The 14,298-nt window shown below is 43.6% G+C and overlaps 1 protein-coding gene across 1 annotated transcript in view; it reads right to left on the bottom strand.

Moving 5' to 3' along the window:
- The window catches only part of App (amyloid beta precursor protein), a 219,551-nt gene that overhangs the window by 153,797 nt on the left and 51,456 nt on the right, over window positions 1-14,298 (bottom strand). The window contains 1 exon segment of the mRNA XM_052741067.1: window positions 4,415-4,582. Coding sequence (XP_052597027.1) covers window positions 4,415-4,582 — 168 coding nt within the window.

The raw sequence follows: 14,298 nt of genomic DNA on the forward strand, positions 1-14,298 counted from the left end.
TAGCCATTCTATTTGGCCTTGTGCATTCCTCTCTGTCTACTGTTAGCGGCCACTTTTCCATGCCTTGTGGGCTGCCAGACCACACAGCCACATGGGTAAGTACCCTGGTGCAGGTGCCAAGTCCCTGTGTGGTCAACGTGAAGCCACTCAGAGTCCCTCCTCCCTGGAATTACAATGCACAACAGCAAAACAAGGTTGGGATGTCACTCCCAGCAGCACTGGCTGCCAACTTTCTACCTTCCTGAGCCCCCAGGGGTGCCCATTTTTAGCAGGGGAAAGGAGTAAACACAGGACAAAGAACAGCATTAACACGGGAAATATGACTCGGGAAATTCTAGGTCTCGGTTCCCAGGCCTGCCTCCTTGGCTTTGTAAGTCACCGCAGCATTTCCCCCCCCCACCCCCCCCCCCCCCCCCCCCCCCCCCGAGGAAAACAAAACCTTCTCCACACACATGAGCTGCTGTTCAGTAGGTCTTGTCACTGGCCAACAGAGTTTTAACCTAGTTAACCCTTTCTTGGAAAAGGGGACCATTCTTTGCCCTTTCCAAAACCCTCCGGCCTCAACTAATCTGAGCCTCCTTTCACCTCTGGGTCTTCCAGCTCACCCCACTCCCTCTTTGGATACAGAATCTCACTACGGAGCTAAGTCTGGCCTCTAACTTGTCATCCTCTTGCCTTAGCCCGCCCCCCCCCCAAGTACTGGGAAGTACAGCTGTGTCCAACATACCACCCAGCTTCCTCCCACACAGACACCTGAGTTTTTGGATGGAAAGCTATTCTCATGATTTTGCTTCGGCTTCCTTTGGCTCAAGTTGCCCTCACTAAAAAGAAAGCCAACACACAAAAATGAAAATGGAAAAACACCACCACCAACAAACTAAAGCAAGGAGATTTTCCTTTGCCTTGGTTTGTCTCAAGCTCTCTGCCTAGGTCTTTTCTGGGACTGCACATTTATCTTTACCACTTGTTTATGTCAGTCATTCTTGTAGCAACTACTGCAATTAGACCTGCCCCTACTATCAGTAATGCCCTGAGATTTGTCAAAACAAATGCTCTCAAAAAATAAGAAAGAAAAAAGAAAAGAAGGAAAGACAGCCATCCCGCCTAGTAAAGGGAGGTATCCAAGCAGCCAAAGGCAGATAGATAGATGTGGCTGTCCGGGTTCCAAAGTAGCAGGTGAAAGATGATTTGATTTGGGGGATACATTGCTCTGACTAGTTTAGAGATGAATGGCGGTTTTACAGTCCTATAGGCACAGATACTGCTGATACTCGGACACTGTGAGTAACGCCAGTGTTTCCTGCTTCATGGAAACTATGCCAGATGATTCCTATTCACAGCCATGCCAATGAAACGTGCTAAGAAGTCTACCCAAGTTAGCCTGGACCAGGTTTAAAAGCTTATGCTCCTCTCTCTTCAATAAGTGAGCTGAAAACACTCTTTTGGCACGTGGTCATTTTGCATGAGAGGCACAAATTGACCTTGTTAAAAATTATACTTCAGTCCCTCTCCATTTTGACCCGACTTGCGGTCTCATCATTTCCTGTCTTCAGCAATTAACTTAGCTTGTCTTCGACCACGTGACACACGTTCATTCTTAGCCTGTCTCTGGCCACTTCATAGCTTTCTCTTTGTTCTCCTTAAATGTTGCAATTCCCCAAGGTCTATTCCCCAGGCTCCTTTCCAGAAGCGTCACTAAATGGGTAAAAGGAGTGAATACTTGGCCCAGAGACGAGCTTTGCTAACAATAAAAAGCAAGGGTTGCAGGCAATATCATGAACTCCGCCTTGTTAGTCTTTATAGCCCTCAGACCATGAGGCATGGCCCTGTTAAGAAGAGGGTCTATGTGGAGGGCATCCTTAGCATCCAGTGGTGTCTGCTTCAAAGAAGAAGAAGACCGAACCATTGGCTCTTACATCATCTCCATGCATTAAAATATTTTTAATAAGATTATTTTGTTTCTCTTAAAGATTCTTTTTACATTTACTTATTTTACAGCACACGTATGTTTATGTACTAGACGTGTGCCTGCTGCTCACGCAGTCCACAAAATGGTATCTAATCTCCTGGAACTGGAGGTATCCATGGTTCTGAGCCACCACATGAATGCCTGGAATCGAACCTGTGTCTTCTGAAAGAGCAACAAGTGCACTAAGCTGCTGAGCCACCTCTCTCTATTCCTCTCCTCTGTTCTTTTGGGACAAGATCTCATTGTATGGCTAAAGGCTGAGCAGTGAGCCACCACACCCAGTCGGAAAGCTGTGATTTAAAGGCTTCAAAGAACTCTGAGTCAAAACCACCAGTAACGTTCTGAGGGGAAGTCTGTTGGGACTCCCAACTCTCTTTCCCTCTTGTTTCTCGGATGACAGGATCATGCATTGATGACAGCCCCGTCACTGTGGCATGGGACAAGGCAAGGGTACTGCTGAGTGGAACCACAGACAGGTATAAAGGGGTGATTTCAACTTTAATCCCATATAGCTTCCCTGTAACATCCTTGTGACACCCTTAATAGGTACTCACAACATACTCATTTAAAAATAAAACCTATATTTTAGGTCTTTATTAATGTTAAATTTCTGAAATACGGCATTTGTCTTAACAGTATACATCTGACTGGCCACATTTCAAGTCTCAAGCTGTACCCACGGCTGGTGCTACCATGCAGGTAAAGCATGGGGATGGGAGACTCCATCACAAAAGGTGTTTGGAATGTTCTATACACTGATGTAGAATAGGGCTAACTCTGAAATTCATACCCAGTCTCTCCTCTTCTTCAAAAATTAAGCCAATAAACAGGTTCAGTGACCTTTCATTGTTATAGAATACAGACTAAATTCATTAAAATGGCTCAAAACGCCCGGCTAGTTTAGCTGTCTCTTATCCAGTGGGCAAAATCAGATGAATGATACAAAAACTGCAAAAGGCGGGAAATGGCCAAGGGACTTCACCCTGCTCCTCTCCCACGGCTACCCATAGGCAGGCAGTCTAGAGTGGAAAAAGGTCTCTGTGGCTCAGCACCGCACAAACTGCAGACAAAAACAGAAAATGAAGCTACCCAGGCATCACTGGGCTCTCTAAATGTAGCAGGAAGTGAGGGCTGTTTCCAGAGTCAAGGAAAGCAATTTTTGTAGGAACAATATTCAAAGGTTTTAAAAACGTGGTTATTTGTGGAAAACCTAGGTTTAGGTGATGATTCACAGGTGCCAGCAGCCATTCACCAGAAAAAGACAAACGTCTACATCATGAATTGAGAGTGTGTCTCAGCCTTTCTTAAAATCTATTGGGAGAGTAGTTACTAGTACTCTGGAAGCTGGGGTAGGTAGTTAAAGGGCACAGAGAGGTAACTAGCTGGAAAGAGAACTTCTAAGACCGTATAGCACAACAGGACAAGAGGTTGACAATTGTTGATTGTTTCAATAGAGCTAGTGAAACAGGAAAAGGAAATGGAAACTGGGCATCTCTAGTCCAAACATGAAATCTGAAATGTTCCAAAATCAGACACATCTTGAGAACTGCTCGGAATCTACATGTGGAAGATTTCCATCTGATCTCGTGGGACAGGCTGCAGCCCAATCCCAGGAACTCTAAAATTACTACATAAAATGACCTTCAGGCTGTGTGTGTGAGGCATACAGGAAATAGGTAAGAATTTCATATTCACTTGGGGATCATCCAGAAAGCAACTAACTCATCATGAACATTCAAATATTTCAAATTCTCTGCGATCCAAAATACTTTTAGCCCAAGCATTTCAGATAAGGAAACCTCAATCTCTACTCCCAGTCCCCATATGGTGACTCACAACTGTACTTTGGTAACTCCAGTTCCAAGAACTGTGACAACCTCTTCTGGTGCCTCCTTGGGTACCAGCCTCACATGTGGTGCATAGATACGCATGCAGGCAAAACAACCACATATGCGAAATAAAATTACTTTTAAAAAAGAATAAAAATGTGCATCAACAAGGGATGAAGTAGAAGTGATCTTTTAGTGTACTTTTTACACATCAGTATGAATGTATATTTCAAAGATACAATATGAAGAGAGAAAAAAACTAGAAAAATATTAACAGTTATAAATGAACTAAAATATATCGAAGTGGCTGAGCAAAGAAGAAAAACAATTAATTCTAGCACTTTTAACCAAAATACTTCCTTTATTGCACAGCCATAGTAGAATATATTAAACTAAGAAAACTTAAAATTTACCCAGTTTATTGATGATCATAACAGCACAATTTGTAATTGTACAAATTGTAAGGTAGAGCAAATACATGTATTAATGGTACAGTGGATCATTAGGAACCAAGATTTTTACTACTAGAGAGAAAATACATATAAAATCTAGGAATTCATATTTTTAATGAACGCATGTGACCCAACAAGAGCAGCATCTCCCACACGGGACTTACCTCCTGGCAGTACTGCAGGATGCCCTCCTTGGTACCGATGCAGGTTTTGGTCCCTGATGGATCTGACTCCCACTTTCCATTCTGCACATTCATGTGCATGTTGAGTTTGCCACAGAACATGGCGATCTGGGGTTCTGCCAGCAGCCCGGCATTGCCGTCAGTGGGTACCTGAAAGAAGAAATAAGTCCTAGTTAGTAACAGAATCCACAGCTCCAAGAAGAACAGGAAATGGGATGGCAACACCTAGAAATCCCTGTGCTTCAGCATTATCGGGTTGAGAAACATACATGCTGCAGACACAGTAAACAACCCAAAGAAGACAGTGCATTCTTTAACACCAGAGTATTTAAAGGAAGGTATTAAGAATATTGAAGGACATTTGTTCATTCAAAAACCCTTTGGTTTTTTTCCCATAGAAGATTGCGCAACATCTGTTGAAAACTCCCAACAATAAAGAGGGGTTTCCAAAATAAATATAACACCGTGGAAGAATCCACATTCTCATAAGCTGCAGTTGCTCACACAGCACAGGGCCAGTCCCTGCTTGATGACCAAGCCTGGAGGTAACACTACATTACCACATCAGCACTCACAGCAGGATGTTATCAGTGTGCCTCACTGCTGAGCAAGTGGCTGTATCCAAGGGAGTTTTTGTTTGGTTTCTTTTGAGACAGGGTCTCTCTATGCAGCCTTAGCTGTCTTGGAATTCACTGTGGAGAACAGGCTGGCCTCAAACTCCTAGAGATCCACTTGCTTCTGCCTCCCGAGTGCTGGGATTACAGGCATGTGCCACATTGCCCAGTTTGTATCTGAGTTTTTATTAGAAAATTACACTGGAGAATTAGCCATTTAGGAATGTCCTAACTTGCAATCTTTCGGCCTTCAGCCTCCAGTGCTAGAGTTACAACTGTACCACCCTGCCCAGTTAGACAAAAAAAAAAAAAAAAAAAAAAAAAAAAAATTAAATGGGAGCACTGAAATCTGTCCCTTCTCATCCAAAAGGTTCTGCAAGGGATGAAAACTAAATCCACGCAAGGAAAAGAATTAACTAGAAACCAAGGAATCAAAAGAAGAACCAATGTAATTACTCCCAAGTGAAACCCCTGCTGAACAAACTGAGCCGCACCCCAGACTCAAGTCCCCCCAGCAGCCACTCCCACAGCCCCTTCCTGGGCGATTCTTGAGTTAATCTCAAAAATTAATAAGATAAAAGAAAGAAAGAAAAGAAAAGAAAAAAATCAAACTGCCTGGATGGAGAGATTTCGGTTTAAGACAATTTTCTCCACAGAAATGTGACATGACATCTGCACGCCGGTTACTTGTCTGCCCACAACAGAGGATTTGTGTCTTTCACCAAACAGACAACAAATAAGCAGACTCTGGACTAAACTTGTGAAAGGAAAGGATGTGGGGACCTGTCTACATTAATTTGTGTCTCTCTAGCACCAGGTGCTTAGGTCCTCCAAACAGCAGCTGAGGCCACAAGGTCAGACTATCTACAGAGCAGCCTTGACCCCTCAAGTCTTCCACAGGAGCCTCCTGCCATCTCCCAGCACTACCAGGAAGCTGAAAGTCTCATCCTCCAGCAGATGCAAAGTCATGCCCAATAAAGAATGTTCTATGAACTTGACCTTAACAGTTCACCTGAGGGATTATAAAGGAAATTCAGTGCCTGGATCTTACAGAGCAAAATAGAAATCTTGCCAATTTTCCTGAAATAAGCAGATGGGTAATAACATGGCAAGAGAGTTAAAGAAAGTCGAATCATAATCAGACACCTGTGGGTGAAGCCCTGGAGTGGAGGTTAAGGTGAGGAGTGCTCAGTGAAAACCTCATTGTATTCCCCACTGTGCTTTATTCTGTCCACTCTCAGCAGACCAGGGCATCCTATCCCTGACTAAAGAGAAGTTACAGAACACTTAATTTACCAAAGTTGGTAAACATTTTATCAAAAGAGTCTCATGGTCAATTTCAGAATCTCCCTGCACCTCTAGTTCCTCACAACCTCTTCAGGACTCCAGGTCAGGTATGGGTGCCACCTTAGCGAATGCAAATGCAGGAGATGCAGCTGCTTCTTCCAAGAAAATGTAAATGGCACGTTCTCTCCAGTGGCTGTCAAGCCCAAGAAAGTCCCCATGAACCTTCCCCCTTCTTGGTAATCACGACCATGTGCATTCCGATCCTTCTCACCATTCAATACAATTTGTCAAAGCATGTCAGAAATGGTGACATGTGACTTCCAAAGCAAGGTCATGACACTAAGGTTCACTCATTGTTGGGCACTAGTAGGAAGTTCAGACCTCCTGCAGAGCCACACCAGCAAGCCTTGGAAACAGCCCACACCTCAACGACCCCATTTGGCTGCAGCCACGGCCGAAGAAGAATGCAGCTTCAAGAGAGATCCAGAGCCAGAACCGCCTAGAAGATACCCCTAAGTTCCTTACTCATGGAAACTGAAACAAGAAGGTAACTTCTTGTTGTTTTAAGCGATTAAGTTTGAGGTGACCTGTCACACAGCAAGAAACACTAACACATTTGGCTTTTCTCCATCTCCTCACTCACAGCCTCTGAGTTCCTTTACTGAACACAGCAAATGAGCAATAAAAAACCCTTCCTCACTTCCCTCCATGAGATTGCCCTCCAGAGCAGGGGGTCAGAGAACTTCCTGAAAAGGCCAGACAGTGTGCACTTCAGGCTTGTGGGCCAGTCTCTTTGGTGACTATACAACCTCATTGCTATAGGTCAGACAACAGCCTTAAACAACATGCAAAGGGATGGGCATGGCCTTTTCCATGAACACCTCTATTTACAAAGAAGGCAGTAAACTCAATCCACCTCTCTGCTGTCCGTCGGCACTTCTTTCACTGCTCAGAAACTTTAATCATCTTGTGATTTAAACACCGACTGCCAACATTTTCCACTTGCTTCTTTAAATTTGATTTTGTGTATGTGAGGGTCAGGGGTGTGTGGACAATTGCCCTGGCGTATGCGTCGAGGTTAAAGAGCAACCTGCAGGTGATTCTTCTCCTTCCATCGTGTGGTTCCCAGGAAATCACACTTAGGCTGTCAGACTTGGTTGGCACTTTGACCTGCTGAGCCATCTTGCTGGCCCATTCCCTGGTGTCTTAAGCCCCTGGAATCTGGTGTACATTCTCACCACTGACCTGAATGGTCTCAAAGGTTACATATGACTCCCATCTGAAAAACTGAGGAGGCTTTCCTTAGCACCTGTCCCTCCTGGCCTGGTTTACCAAGGGTGAACTCTTCTCGTCAAGGTGAATTATCCCGGTTCTTCTCCAGTCACCCCTTTTCTGAGTCCCTAGCCTCCACTTCCATCCACAGCTTAAGACATTCTTAACGATGGGGCTGTTGCTCCTCTCTTCCCTAGGAGGCCTTCACATTTCAGAAGATGCACGATTACAACAGAACAACACTAGCTGGTGATGTACATTCGGGAGGAAGGCATTAAGCAAGGCCAGTCAGATGTAAAACCATCCCAGCTTGTCCCGGATGAGTATTTCCAGACTGGGTTATTTTTTTGTTTTGGTTTGGTTTTATTTTCAGGTTTGTTTTTTTTTTTTAATTGACTAAATTTGCTCTTCGACACCTTCACACATGTATATAACGTGTTCTGTTTACTCTCGGCCTCTGTGGTAGTCTGAATAGGCATGGCCCCCATAGGCTCATAGATTTGAATGGTTGGTTACCAGGGACGGGCATTACTAGGAGGTGTGGCCTTGTTGGAGTAGGTGTGGCCTTGTTGGAGGAAGCGTCACCGGGGGTGGGCTTGGAGATTTCAAATGCTCAAGCCAAGCTCAGTGTCCCTCCCCCTCCCTTCCTGTTGCCTGCCAAACCAGATGTAGAAACTCTTGGTTCCTCCAGCACCATGTCTGCCTACGTGTTGCCATGCTTCCTGCCATGATGATAACGGACTAAACCTCTACACCATAAACCAGCCGCAATCAGATGTTTTCCTTTATAAGAGTTGCCGTGGTCGTGGTGTCTCTTCACAGCAATAGAAACCCTAAGATACCCCCACCCTCTCTTATCTCCTTCCCACTTCTATCATGCCCCTTCCTCTCTACAAGCCCTTTCCTCACATTCATGCCTGTCTGTTTTGTTTTATTCCCCGTTGATTTTAAACTAACCAGGGCCACCTGTATAGCCATGGATTCGGAACTATCCTCTGTAGCCTGTTGGGCTCATAGTTTGATGCACAAATGAAGGTAAAGAGTGTCTTCTTTCTCCCCTTCTCCAGCAGTCCATCAGTTATCAACCATTCAGCAGAGAGGTGCTGGGCCCCAGCAGCACCCCCACCATACCCCATCTGAGATTACCTGGTGAGAGGCCTCGTATTGTGCAGACCCAGAAGCTAACGCCAGTCAAGTCCTTGTCAAAAACAGGACAACTGTTCATGCTACCTGGCTGTAAACTTTTTTTTTTTAAATTTAAGTCTATCTAATAAATTCTGCTTCATTTTCTTAAGCCAGATTCCTGAATTTCCTCTCTATGTCATCCTTCCTCTCACCTTTACAAGTATATATGTAGAATACACATGTATGTACTGACAAAGAGTGGTAACCTTTTCCACATCTCTTCAGATAAACTGACTATGGCCCGGGAATTACCTAATGATGTCGTGAGCTCAACAATGCGAGTTTAGACTAGAAAATACATGCTTTTGTTCTTTTCAGGTTCTCTACCCAAGGGGATTTAATGTTGTAGTGGTTAATCTTCATCAGCAGCTCAACTGGATTTAGAATCTCCATGGAGACGTAACTCAGGGTGTGTCTAGGAGGGTTTTTCCACTCAGGTGCAACTGAGGAGCCAAGACCCACCCTGAACACCAACAGCATCATCCTATGCACTGGGGTCACAGGCAGAATAAAAAGGAGAAAATGAACTGATCCCCAGTCTTCATGTCCCCCTTCTTCCTGCTGCCACAACTTCCCCCACCATGATGGATGGTACCCTCAAACAGAGTCGGAACCACCCCTTCCTTACTTAGGTTGGTTTGTCGCCGGTTCTTCTGTCTCAGCAACATGAAAAGCAACTGGTACAAATATTAACAGTAAAAGTAAATACACAGAAAACACTTTAGCTGTATTTCCATAAAGTTGAACCCAGTTCAGAGCTCAGGTCAATTTAAACTCTAGTTCCTCCAAAATTATAGTAAATTATTGAACTAGGAACTGTAGAAGTACTTTATATAGCATCTTGCTACCTTTCACCAATGTGTACTTAAAACAAAATACCATGTTTCTCATGGAAAACTATTTTCCCAGTCAACAGCTGTGATATACCAATTGGAACAATTAGATCAAACACACAGACTGAACAGGAAGCCTTTTGATTCTTCCTGTAGCCCACCTACAAAGACCAGGTTTTAAGCAACACATCCTTGGCTCAGTTAATTAACACAAGACAACCCAGAGTATTCTCACCTGCATCTGTCAACAGGCTGGTTGCTAAAAGTAATACAGCCTCAGCATCCAGCTAAGAGGAAAGCAGCACCACCAGATAATGGGGCCACACAGAACATAATACCTTACTGTCCCCTGCCAGTCCTGACAGGTTTACTCAAACTGCTTTTCCTGAATAAAGTCTTCAGGAGAAGCTTAATAAATCCCATGCCATGTCCCGTATGTATGGACATTCATGAAATTGAAGTCTTTGAATCCTAGAATATCTGCTGTCAGATTCCAGCTCTCAAAGTCAACTAGAAAATAACTACTCCTCACTTTCTTTTTTTTTTTAATTTTATAATTTAATTTAATTTTACATATCAGCCACGGATTTCCTTGTTCTCCCCCCCCCCCTTTCTCCTAGCCCACCCCCCATTCCCATCTCCTCTAGGACAAAGACTCCCCTGGGGATTGAGTTCAACGTGGTAATTTTCTATGGAGGGAGAGAGTTTTGAAAGTGAGGAGTCCAGGCAGGTCTCCTTAGTAAGAAACAGGTGCAACTTAGTAAAGGGGGACTATGCCCAGTGGAATAACCACTTCATCTTAACCATCAAGTTACTTTTTCAGAACTGTATGACAACACTAAGGACTAGAACCCTGTCCATAGGTGGTCCTTCATGGTTCATGCATATGCGGGAGGCTAAATATGAAAATACTCCTTGTGGCCTGTATGTCACTGGCATCCTGAAATCTGAAATACTTTCCCATGGGAAAACTGTGTCCAGTGCCAATGAACAAAATAACCAACTACAACAGTGGGTGTTCATCCATGGCTTCAAAAGCAAGAGGCCACTTACAGAACCAACGCTGAGCTAGAGCAATAATGTAAATGCTACACTTAGAAACACTGCCAAACTTTCTGGAAACAAACCTTTGTCATCATAGAAAGCAAAAAAAAGTTTTTATTTTGTTTGTTTGTTTGTTTGTTTGTTGTTGTTTTCCAAGCCACAACACAGAGACCAAAAAAAAAAAAAAAAAAAAAAAAATGCAATGGACTCTCCTAAAAGCACTGTCGCTACAAGCTGCCCTTTAATCCATGCAGCTAAAATAAAGGTAAACATACAGATTTAACTTGGACCAATCTGCAGAGGGAAAATGTGGAAGCCCACATGGACAATTGCTACAATTTACAATGAAGCCCAGAGGCAGCCTCTGGACCAAGTTCTCTGTCTGCCCTTCAAATAGGGTGTTCCTTTTCTCCAAGAACTTTCTCTCCTTTTCATTATCAAGATCAAAATTCCTTAGAGAGCAAGTCTGGCAACATTCTTCACTCAGTCCCAGCTAAGAGGGGCTGGAACAAGGAGCCCTCTGTTTCCCAGGCTAAAAGATCCAGCTTGGCAAGACGGGCCCCGGATCCATAGCTTGGCTGCATCTGTGGATTTATGCCATTTTAAGGTCTCCAGCTAATGAAGACCATCTGGTTTCTACATCCAAGCAGGCGGTTCACTGGCCTGAATACCTCTCATATGGTGAAATACTGGGTACTTTTTTTCTTCTTTGGGTGGGATTCTTGTATAAAACAGGACATATTTTATTTCTATTCCATCCTTGGTTTCCCTGAAGAAATGCTGTTTGCTCATCACCTGGGCACAGTTCAATTACATACCACAAAAAAAGTCTACACACCAAGTTGCTTTTAAATTCAACACCGAAAACATTCTCCATTTTCAAGTGTAAAGAACTGATTTCTACAATCACAATCTAGGAAATATGCCTGTGGACTCCCTTTAAAGATCAATAACCATGAGCAAATTTTCACTCTCCAACCAAAGGAAAAGGAACTGTGAGGGAGGGTCTGTCTCCTTTACAGTGGCGTCCGCAGAGGACATCTGCAGTTGCTCATTCTGTTACGGACATGAAACTGGAATTAAAATTAGAATCACAGAAGGGAAAGAATCTGTATAAATCATTCATGCCAACTCGAGCAGGAAAAGGCTAAGATTTCACCCCCAGCCAGAGTTCCAGGGGCAGAAAAGGGGCTGTTTCACCAGGCTGACTCTCAAATTAAAGACAGGGCTTTGCTCTGATGTATACACATATGTATGTGTGGTGAGAAAGGACAGAACTGCCACGAAACCCACACGGAAAAGTGAAACAGGGCAACCGTTCCTGAGCTTGAGTTCCAGCCTAGACAGGATCTGTCACAAAAGTGAGAAAGAGGCGGGGGAAAATCCTTTCAAAGCAAATGTATGTATTTTTCGCTCCTGGAAACATGTCCCTCGTTGGGAGTCACTTCCTAACGAAGCTTCAAATTCCAAGTTAGAGCTCTTAAAAGGCTTTCAAAGCCTCTGTTGAAACCAAGCTCTTGGAACGGTGCTCAGCACAGGTGTTCTCAAGTTGATCCCTAACTCCATCTCATCTCAAAGCTGGTGAAGCATGCTCCCTGTAGGTACCCAGGAGGCAATCAAGAGGTTCATCAATAGAAGCGCTTGTTATTCAACACCCAGGAGATTAATAACCAACACTGAAAGTTGGTTATTATAGGTAGGCCTCAGAGAGGATGGATTAAAGCTTGGAATTTTAAAATACAGAAGTGTCTGTGTGGTAACCAACGTATTAGGTTCAAAATTAGTTTATAATCCAATGGATGCCAATTTAATGCCAATTTAGTTCCTTTTGCTAAAAAGGAGAATTCCTGGAAGGAAGCTCTCTGCTCAGACCGAACACTGATGGAAACTTCAGTGACTACATCCAATCTGCAATGTTGTTGATCCAATAGCCTAATGACGATTCCTTTTAGGCTACTTTAGCCCTGCTAAAGGGCCAAACCTTGCCCACCTCTGTATCTGACCTAGCAACCTCAATACCAAAAACCTTAGGAATGCATTAACTTAACAAAACACTATCCTCCACCTATGGAAGGCCTAAGAATGCTATCCGATAGGACTGGAGGCTTCTAGTTGCTACTCCTCAACCTGCTCTTACTGCCCACTTAATATTTCCACCAACGTATTTTTTAAATACCTTGGGTTTTTAATGTTGTTGTTCTGCAATGCCAAGTGTATTCTTGACAAGCTCTCTGCCCCTGACCTGTGTTACCGGGACTAGAGTTGGTTGCTGTTGTTGCTTGTTTATTTGTTTGCTTGCTTGTTTGGGAGACAGCCTCAAGTAGCCCAATCTGAACTTGAACTCTCTAAGTAGCTGAGAATGACCTTGAACTTCAGACCCTCTTGCCTCCACCTCCCAGTTGCTGAGAATACAATACCGTAAGAGTGACATTCTTCCCAGAGCCGTCAGGCCACAGAAACTCAATTTTGAGATGTGTTGTCACTACGCAGCATTATTGCCGCAAGAGAAACTAATAGGGCACATATTTAATAGAAACAGCTAAAAACGCTGCCTTATTTCACACGGCAGAAATGTTCTCAAAATGATTTAAGGACCCCTGTATTCTGATTTGAATAATTCTTTGTTTTGATTTGTTTGAGACAGGGTCTCTTTGCATATAGCCCTGGCTGTCTATGTAGACCAGGCCTATAGACATCTGGCTTCCTCTACCTTCAGAGTGCTGGGATTAAAGGTGTGTAGTCACCACATGTAGCTGAATAACTCTTTGAAATAGTGTAAGACAGATTTGTATGACTTCGAGAGTTCAAGGCAAAAACAAGCAAAACAAAACAAAAAAAAACAACAACAACAAAAAAAAACCACGGTCACAGCTAACACTCTGAGATTCCACAGCAAAGAGGCTCAGACAATCCCCAGCAATTTTGGTCAAATCAAATATACGATGATGCATTCACATTCAGGGGAACATTAGTTAGAGGAAGTAGCTGTCATAGTTTGGGTCTGGAGTGTCCCTAAAATGTCCATGTTGAAGGCTTGACTGCCAGGAAGTAAGGGAACTTTTAAGAATTAGTATGTCAAGTCATTCAGTATGCCTTTGGATGGGAAAAGAGACAAAGGGACACCAGTAAGACTGCCTCTTCCCGCCTCTTCGCTCTTCCGTCACCACGATGTACTCTGTCAACAGAGGGCTAAAGCACCCGATCCAAGACCCAAAATCAACCTTATCCTCCGCTGAAGTTTATTCTCTCGGGTAATTTGTCAAAACGATTGAAACCTAACACAGGGACCTTGGAGGCCAACAATTTATTTTTCAGGAGACTCTAAAGAAAATGAGAGTAGATGATATGAAAAAATGAGCACCTGACACAGATGATAACTGTCCCTCAGTACTTCAAAAGAGACCGAATTGGACAGGAAGTGGATGAGGCTGGCATATCCCCACAAGTCAAACCTTGTAAGTAAGAGAAGACTCATATGAACACCACCACTCTCCCTGTAGTTTAAGACACTTGCTGCTGAGGGACCTCTATTTCTGCCCCACAAAGCCTGTAAGAGTGTCACGACCCAAGTCAAAATACCACTACTGACCATCTGCACCTAGCTTATAAATTAGTTTTTGCTTAAAAATGA

Source organism: Peromyscus californicus, unplaced genomic scaffold, assembly GCF_007827085.1.
Source record: "Peromyscus californicus insignis strain IS unplaced genomic scaffold, ASM782708v3 Scaffold_16__1_contigs__length_79575227, whole genome shotgun sequence".
Classification (NCBI taxonomy): Eukaryota; Metazoa; Chordata; class Mammalia; order Rodentia; family Cricetidae; genus Peromyscus; species Peromyscus californicus.